The following is a 9,468-nucleotide window of genomic DNA, read 5'->3' as shown; positions in this document are numbered from 1 at the left end:
TGTTCTTTCCCTCTCTCTCTCAATCTCTCTCTTTTAAAAAAAAGCAGTACTTCCCTAATACATAACACCTGGAACATAGTATGAAATTAGTAGTAACAGGAGTGTTCAGTCTTAGGGGAACATTTTACTTATGACACATCCATATAATGGAGATTTTTTGGCAGCCATTGAAACTATCTTTCAAATAGGTTTGATTATGTGGAAATTAATTATATATGACACTAAGAAAAATAGCTCAAGAGATAAAAATGCACAATATATCTTAATTTTATTAGAAATTTAAAAAATAAAGGGAAATTATATTAGAAAAAAGAAAAGAGAAATTAAAATTTAATAGTAATTATCTTGGGATTATTTAAATATTTTGTTCTCTTGCTTTTCTGCATTTACAGTATAGAGTTTTCAACAAGATTTTGTAGTCATAGTATATGTTGAATTTATAAACCCAGAATGGGTTCCTGATGATAATAAGAAAATTGGGAAGGGAAGATATTTTTATTTAAGTGGGTAAATGGCAAGAGCTCTTCCTTTCTAGACTTTTTTTCAGGCCTAAATAACTACTGAGATTTAAAATGTAGTTTTTCCCTGGTAGATTGGTAGATTAGAGAGAATGAAGGAAGTTAATGTTGAAAATATAGTTGGAAGTTCCCTACTGGTGAGAATTAAACCAATAAATCACATGAGAGTCTGTGGGTAATCATTTAAGCTGGTGAGAATAGAGCACATAGTATTAAACTGTAGACCCACATTTACTTTTTTGGGTGGGTCAAGGTTGACATATCAGGAAATAAAGTGTAGGGTATAAGCAGCACAAGAACATGGCTTTTTTCCCCTTAAAATTAGAGTAAGGTAATATCCATGGAGAAACATTTATGTTATGTGGCAAAGAGTTCCAGAAATTGATAATACTGAAGCTGTCATTAAATTTAGCCAAGTCCTTGATGTGAGAACTTTCAGTTCATTGTTGATGACACAGATTGTAGAAACATATGGAAGCAATTAGAGGAAAGTAAATGGAGACTGTAGATACTGGCTGCATGTTTGTGGAACTTGACTAGATAAAAGGAATGCTGTAGGATGAGATCTAAAAGAGGCAATGGTGACTTAAGTTTCTTCTTTCAGAGTTTAGGAAATATGAGCATGAAAGAAGGCCAAAGGAGAAGACAGAATTGATGATTCTCTGGTGGGGGACGGAGTGGGGAGTGTACAAGAGAGAGGGGTGTCTCATTCTGAATGAACAGTGGACTCTGAGGCAAGGGCTGAGGAGTTAGATTTCCTGATAAGAAGAGAACTCCTCTTTTGCTGAGATTAGTGGGAAGGAAACCTTCATAGACATAAAACTTCACCAGGGGACAGAGCTGGGGAGAGCAGTGTAGTACGTTCAGGCAAGGAACAGTACATCCGAAGGTGAGACTGGCTGTCCATGAACTAGGTGCATAACCTGAGGACATGCTTAATGTTTACTGGGCTTATTAACCTCCCTAGGTCTGCTTTTCTTCAGGTCAATGGGGATATGATGCATTCCATAAAATTTAATATTTAAAATTCCATACAATTTTCCATATAATATGGAAAATGTCCATAAAATGTGGAAAATCCCTTTAAAAGTTGTAATGCATTCTTGTAAATAGATGATGATTTTATTGTAGAATGAAGTGGGAAGAGGACTAGATGAGGGCAGATAAAGGCTAAGAGTTTTTGGAGAAACTCATCATAAACGTCAGTAGGGTGTTCATTGTCTAAGAGAATGGAAACAGCATAGCCAGCTGGCCCTGATAGGAGCTTGTTAAATTTCTCTACAATCCCCCAGTAACCTTGCTTTCTGAATATGGTACTTTTGAGAAGCGCCTGAGATGTTTGAGCTTAAAATCACTTCTTGCGCCCTATCTTCATTTACCAATATGGATGATGTTTCTTGGGCCTCTTATTTAAAATCCTCTCTGAGGCTTCTCCCATGGTGGCCTATTAGATTTACAGTGTTGGGTACTATGGAAATATCTTAGAAACTAGATGCACAGTGGGTCCGTGGGAACAGAAAGATTCTCACGCACAGAAAGCTCCATAAAACATCTACAGCATTGTCTTAGGTTGCTTGGAGAAACTGCATTCATATTCACAACGTATTGCATAATTATGAGATCCTGATTTTCATATTTCCCAGTGTGCCTTTTCAGCTCTGCTGTATTACCAAATTAAAGAAGACAACACAACTTTACAAAATTATAGTGTTCTGTTTTGAATGTTGCAGTTTGACAGTACTCTATTTTTAATTTGTTCATCATTGATCCTAATAAAGACAAACTGTCATTGTAACCATTGCCTGGAATGCAATACATTAGTTTTATTGCCTCTATAACAGCTGCTCATGTGTCGCTTCCTCTGTCATTCAATGATGATGTGTCCTTTTCTACACCCAGTGCCAGAAAATCTGGGAAAGCTCACAGCACAACACTTCCATATGAACCGGATTAAGTAGAGAGAAATCTAATTGTATGTCATCATTGTATTTCTACAACTTAGTACACAAAGGAGACATATAGAAGGAAAGCACTTTGTTATATGGGCTGAATAAGTGAAGAATGCATATTACACTTTTTTTTACTAGCTTTGTAGATTTTGCCTTTCACCTAAACTCTCTATGCCTCAGTTTCCTCACACGGAAATTGAAAAATAATAGAAACCACTTTACCTGTCTCTGTGAAGATCACATAAACAAACTTTGTATCTCCAGCAAAGATATGCAAGGCTATCATATACCTGGGCAATATTTACAACAATGCCTTAAATATCAAATTGATGCATATGATAGCTTAAAATTTCATCTTTTATTTTTAGAAAATATTATTTTGCCAGGAAATTTTGCTTGTATATATCTATACATATTCACAAGGATCTCCCAAGAGAACTATGAACTCTATTGGGATCTCAGTTTAGGGTGTAGTAGGCAACACTGTGTCCCAGCTTAGACAGGAATAGGGCAAAGAAAACCGATGATGTGGCCAACAGTAGGTTGTTAAAGAGGGGTGCAAGATTTGCCTTCTTCCTCAGAGTGCTTTTTCCCACGATTTGCCTGTAATGGTCAAATGTGCTGCTCAAACTTCCTTCTAGGGGGCAGCAGTGCCCTGGAATTTTGCCAACATTCCTTTGTCTCTTTAAACCTAGTTTAGTGAGCGACTTAGGGCTTCAAAGAAGCAAAGTGAAAAGAAATAAATGTGCTAATTTTGTTATTGTATACCGATATTAGAAAAAGGTAAGAGTGTACCCAAAGTTGTTGGAGGTCGTACATAAAGAAAACATCAAAAATGGTACAGCTAAGAGAAACTAAAAACTATCCAGAGAAGCCTTCATTTCACTATTGAATTCAGTTTATTTTTACTATCACACTTAATATATATTTTATTTCTATTAAAATTAAGGTTCTCAGGCTACATTTATGTTTATTTAAAAGATAAAAATTTGACACATGAGTTTTTAATTATGTGAAAATTAAAATCTTTTGAACAAAACACTTTCCCAGGAAGTGTAAATAATACTTTCTGGAGGAAATGCAAATAGACCTAACTGTGACTTAGGCTTTCGTCAATTTGTTTTGATTTGTTAGAAATATGTATGGAATTGATGACTTTTCTTCTGAATGGGGATTCCGATTTTATAAAACAACTCAAAGTACTAAGCAGAAACGAATTTACAACTTCTGACATCTATACTAATACTTTACTGGTTGAGACATTAGACCATACTAAATCTCGACACCAAGTTATACATGAATTTTTATTTCTTATCTCACTTGGCCACATTCAATTACAGCTCTAATTATAGGAAGCTTATTAAAAGTTTGAAAAGTTTTCTTTTATAGTTTTGTGTAACGATCCCTTTTACCATTATCTGCCAGACCCTGGTCCCAAACTTTAAGGATATGGGGTCACATATTGAGGGATGACGACTCAGATGATTTTGTTCATCTGGCAGAAGAAAGACGGTAGCTTCATCAGTTGCTACTAAAAATTAACCCACAATGTCTTTCCTTTTCTAACACCATCATTGTTTGGGTGGAATTAGGAGTGCTCTCACTTTACATCTTGTTTTCAATCAAGTCTTCTCTTCATAATAATTTGTCCTGAATTTTTATTTAACAATACCTCAGAATTATCACGGGGGTGAGAAGAAAAAAAATATTGGTTGCCCAGGGCTCTGAACTATTCTGAAACAACCTCGCTTATTATAACATTAAATAGGAACTTTGCTTGATTGTCATTATTTTGCAGAATATATGGTACTGACATTTTCCCTTTTCTCCGAGGGAGATAAAGTAATAGACCAAATGGGAAAAATTCTTCCCTGAGTTATATATAACTCTTAATTTTTTCACCAAGTTCTTACTCATCACTCTTAATTGCCAAATCTTAGAGCGATGAAAAAAATACATTGCCACTAATCATATCATGAAATCTGATATTATTTATCTGGAACATATTCACTTTTTAACAGTTTTCTTCATTTAACATTTGGTGAAAGAGTGCAATTATTGCTGGAGGAATTGAAATACCCTTAAAATATACTGTTCTTTTTTTTTACATTTCCTTGTCACTTATTAAAAAGTATTTTATACGCTATTGATGCAGTAGGGTGACACTTTTAAGATAAATTCAGAAATGCCCCTGGAGTATCAACCATTAGACATGAAATGTGAAATTCTGTCACACAGACATGAATGAGTGCTACTATAATCACTGGCTCCTCTTTTATTAGGTTTTTTATTAATTAAATGTAAAGTCTACCATTGGCCTTATAAAAGTGCTCATCTGTTTTCCTTTAATTTCAAATAGATTAAAAGTAAGATTTGGTGTTAATTAAAACTTGGAATTTATGGGGATTTTAATTGCAAACAGCATTTCGATGGTGAGCATGCAGATGACTATTAGTTCTGTTTTGTAATAAACACGGTATTGAACAACGACAGGACAAAAGATAAATTATATGAAGAGCAGTATGCCCTGATCGGCTCTGTGGTCCATGCATAGCCTGAATCCTGTCTAGCTGAGGGCAGATAAGAGGAGAAACTCAGAAGCTCAGGATCTCCTTGGTGAGTTTTAAACTTTTACACTGCTGTCTGGAAATTTCACTTTTACTTTAAAAATGTGGATGGGCTTAGGAACATAACAAAAATTTAAAAAGTGAGCAAACAACAACATCATGGGGATTAATCAGTTTAATGGAAATGCTTTGATATCATATTCTGTACATATAACTGCACCTATCCTTAGGTCGAACCTAGGTTAATATAGGTTAATTATATATGATGTCCAAGAGGCCTCTGGAAGTTTCACATTTTATTATTTATTATCTTAACCGGACCCTGTTGCTTAAACAGGGCTATCTTCTGTGGGACCTGTAGCACAGGTATTTTCCAATTAGCATCTTTGCATATTCTCCTTTGGAATGAGTTGGGTTTAGGCTTGTCACGTTGGGCTTTTATGGGGAACTCTATCTTTGCAGCCCAGGCTACACATGACAAGATTAAATTGGCACACTTTACTATATAACTCTTGTGTTCCTGGCAGGACTAGCCTGGCTGATACCTCTGAGAGAAGGCTCAGCTGTCACTCAGTGACCCATTAACACTACTGTTCCATCCTGCAGTGTCATTTTTCTCATTCTCATGGAGATAATGCTCCCTGGAGATGTCCAATACCTGCAGGAATGAAAGAGAACAGCAGAGAGAGGCTAACTATCAAAGAGAGAGCAAATAACACAGCAAGACCATGAATTCCAACAGCAGAATTTTAAGTTGAACGAAAAGATGAGGCCCATTAAAATGACTGGGATGGGAAGGAGTTGGGGGGAGTCAAGTTTTAAGAGATATTGTAACTTTTTAACAAGCTATTTTCTACTTCCTGCCTGAATATCAAAAGGAGTGTCCAACATAACACCTGCAACTAGACATAGAGAAGGCAGCTGCTTTGAACGTGTCATAGGGAAATTTGGCTAAAGATTTATTGACAAACAGGGATTTTGTATTTTATTTGTATCTTTGTTTACGAATAGGCAATGGATATAAAACAGAAGACTCAGTAAGGTGAATGATTTAATAGTCTACATAGAACCAGATTCCTGGATATGGTTGGATTATTGGGGTACAAAAATCACCTTACTAGTAAAAGTGCAAAAGAGGAAAATGATATATGATCTCTATAACCCTAGGCCTATACTTCTCTTGTCCTATGATTGAACTGTTACCAGTGACTTAAGCAAACTCTATTGCTCTCTTTCAGTCCAAACTGCACACTGTTTAGTGGGTCACTTTATAAGAAGTTACGCTCTCTAATGTTTACTATAAAGAGATATTATACGGGGTGCCAGGGTGGCTCAGCTGGTTAAGCCTCCAACTTCAGCTCGGGGCATGATCCCTCAGTCCATGAGTTCCAACCCCGTTTCCAGCACTGTGCTGACAGCTCAGAGCCTGGAGCCTGCTTCGGATTCTGTGTCACCCTCTCTCTGCCCCTCCCCCACTCATGCTCTGTATTTCTCTCAAAAATAAGCAAAAGAAAGTTTTTTTTTTTATATAAAATAAAGCGATAATAAGATAATAAGAAATAACAATAAGGAAACACTTCTCAATTTCGTGGACTAAGACTGATTCAATTTAGGTTGATATAAAAACAAAATCCAGCATCACTTGCATCTTGATGTTTTCTGTGGAAGCCTGTTGAAGACATTACAAGGAAAAGACAAAAAAGGTAAATTAGTCAGAAAATAGAGGGACACAAAAAGGGATAAGAGTCGGGATTATAAGAAACACAAGGAAAGGTGCCATATCAAAAACTTACCTCAATCTGCATCTCAACTCTGCCTTTAATCTTCCCACTTCAGGAAAACCTTATTATTGGGTTTAGACTGCTATACTCTGGCTGGGGTTTATGTATCATCACCTGCCTTGCACTCTCCACCCCTGCCTCAGGTGACACATGTGCTAGAAGCCATAGGGTAAATGTGCCGTATTCTTTTGCGACACCAACTTTTCTTTAAAAAGTCTGTGTGTGTTTAAAGTTAAATATTTAAATTACAAGTAATTTGCATCTTTATTTTTACATTCAAATAAATATGGTATACTATGGAGTAGGATAAAATATCCATACATATTCTAAAACAAAATTTTAAAAACTTTAAAGAAATACTGGCAAGAATATCTTTGGCCTAACCTCTTGGATTCCTCATGTGCCTTGGGGACTGTGTTTGCGCCTCTGTTCCATTGATGTAGGGTCAAGAAGCGCTCTATAGTGTTTAGCAGGAAGAAGGAACTCTGGTTACGTTTAGGCAATGATGATGGCACTAATTAGGATAGGGTGGTTGTTCAGCCGAGTCTTTCAAGAAACGAAACAACCTTTATTCTTAATTACAGTTGGAAGGCACTGCGAAAATCAGTCCGTCAGGTCTGGCAACCTGGTGACACGGAGCGGCGTGACGTGGCCTCTGTTGCCAGCGTGGTCATTGTGGCGCCGATGGCATTCTGATGCGGAAGGAGGCTCCGGAGGGGACGGGCGCAGCCAGGCCTCTGGGCAGCTGAGAGTCGGGGCCACCCCCTTGGGCTGTTCTCCATGAGGAAGATGCTCGCTGCCACTGTCTCCCGCGTGTTGTCCGGGGTCACGCAGAAGCCCGCTAGCAGAGTGCTGGTGGCATCCTGTAACTATTCAAATGATGCGATGTTTGCAATTAAGAAATGTGATCTTTATCGCTTAGAAGAGGGTCCTCCTGTCACAACAGTGCTCACCCGGGAGGATGGGCTCAAATACTACAGGATGATGCAGACTGTTCGCCGAATGGAGCTGAAGGCAGATCAGCTGTATAAACAAAAATTTATCCGTGGCTTCTGTCACTTGTGCGATGGTCAGGAAGCTTGTTCTGTGGGCCTGGAGGCCGGGATAAATCCCACCGACCATGTCATCACATCCTATCGGGCTCATGGCTTGTGCTATACTCGTGGACTCTCTGTCCGATCAATTCTTGCAGAGCTGACAGGACGAAGGGGAGGCTGTGCTAAAGGAAAAGGAGGATCGATGCATATGTATGTCAAGAATTTCTATGGGGGCAATGGCATTGTTGGCGCACAGGGGCCCCTGGGAGCTGGCATTGCTCTGGCCTGTAAATACAAGGGAAACAAGGAGGTCTGTTTGGCTCTTTATGGGGATGGTGCTGCGAATCAGGGTCAGATAGCTGAAGCTCACAATATGGCAGCTTTGTGGAAATTACCCTGTGTTTTCATCTGTGAGAATAACCTCTATGGAATGGGAACCCCTGTTGAGAGAGCATCAGCCAGCACTGATTACTATAAGAGAGGAAATTTTATCCCTGGACTGAGGGTAGACGGAATGGATGTTCTAGGTGTTCGGGAGGCAACTAAGTTTGTAGCTGACTACTGTAGATCTGGAAAGGGGCCCATAGTGATGGAGCTGCAGACCTACCGGTATCATGGACACAGTATGAGTGACCCTGGGATCAGTTATCGTACCCGAGAAGAAGTTCAGAATGTGAGAAGGGAGAGCGATCCTATTATGCTTCTCAAAGACAGAATGGTAAACAGTAAGCTTGCCACTGTTGAGGAACTAAAGGATATTGATGTTGAAGTGAGGAAAGAAGTTGAGGATGCAGCCCAGTTTGCTATGACTGATCCTGAACCACCTTTGGAAGAATTAGCTCATCACATCTACTGCAATACTCCAGCTTTTGAAGTTCGTGGTGCAAACCAGTGGATCAAGTTCAAGTCCCTCAGTTAAAGGGAGACTTATGTAAATTTACTTTTAGTCCTTTATGGGAATGTTCATGGTCCACTTTAAGAAACTGTGTGCCCAGTTTGGCTAAAAAGGAATAAAACCCATTAAATAAGGGCCCTCTAAACTTTTATTAAAATAAATTGAGATGATTAAGTGATTATTAGAAGAGAATAAAAGAGATCATTGAAAAAAATGTACATTTAATTACAAAGGATATTTCATTCAATTGTACATTGTTGCATTAAAAGATATCATTCATTTGACCATTTAGCATTGTTGAAAGGTAAACTCTGGCACATGAAAATTTTCAAGAATTTGTTTGAACATGCATCAGTAGGAATCAGGCAACGCCAGACCAGAGACGGTTAGGTGTGCTCCATCAACTGGAGCTATGGGAAACATTTTTATACAGAAGCAAAGCAAGGAAATTATTTTATTGGCTGTACCTTAAGGTGCTGCTGGGAAAGCCTAACTAGCTGTTTGTAGTTGCTTACTCTTAAGTGTCATTTTCTCAATTTGAGTCCATTGACTCTGGCTTAGGTTTTGGTTTTCTTAAGTAGGCTACCACGGCATTACAGCTACCTTAGTCTGATGTCCTCCTTATTTAATTAGACAATGTGAATACCTTAAAGATCATTTTTTAATTTTTACAAGTCTAAATTGGGAAAAACAAGATTATTTAACTTCTCATATTACTTGC

The 9,468-nt window shown here is 38.0% G+C and overlaps 1 protein-coding gene across 1 annotated transcript; it reads left to right on the top strand.

Moving 5' to 3' along the window:
• The first annotated feature begins 7,512 nt into the window (after positions 1 to 7,512).
• On the top strand, positions 7,513 to 8,882 carry PDHA2 (pyruvate dehydrogenase E1 subunit alpha 2). Its single transcript, XM_043572040.1, has one exon. The coding sequence runs from the start codon at positions 7,596 to 7,598 to the stop codon at positions 8,769 to 8,771; it is 1,176 nt and encodes a 391-aa protein (XP_043427975.1). The 5' UTR covers positions 7,513 to 7,595; the 3' UTR covers positions 8,772 to 8,882.
• Positions 8,883 to 9,468: the final 586 nt, after the last annotated feature.

Source organism: Prionailurus bengalensis, chromosome B1, assembly GCF_016509475.1.
Source record: "Prionailurus bengalensis isolate Pbe53 chromosome B1, Fcat_Pben_1.1_paternal_pri, whole genome shotgun sequence".
NCBI classification, from domain to species: Eukaryota; Metazoa; Chordata; class Mammalia; order Carnivora; family Felidae; genus Prionailurus; species Prionailurus bengalensis.
The sequence above is the reverse complement of the archived record's forward strand: the minus strand, read 5'-3'. Positions and strand labels throughout refer to the sequence as shown.

Bases quoted from the DNA above. Each gene is read 5' to 3' on its own strand.
- PDHA2 (XM_043572040.1), top strand. From the start codon at position 7,596: ATGAGGAAGATGCTCGCTGCCACTGTCTCCCGCGTGTTGTCCGGGGTC.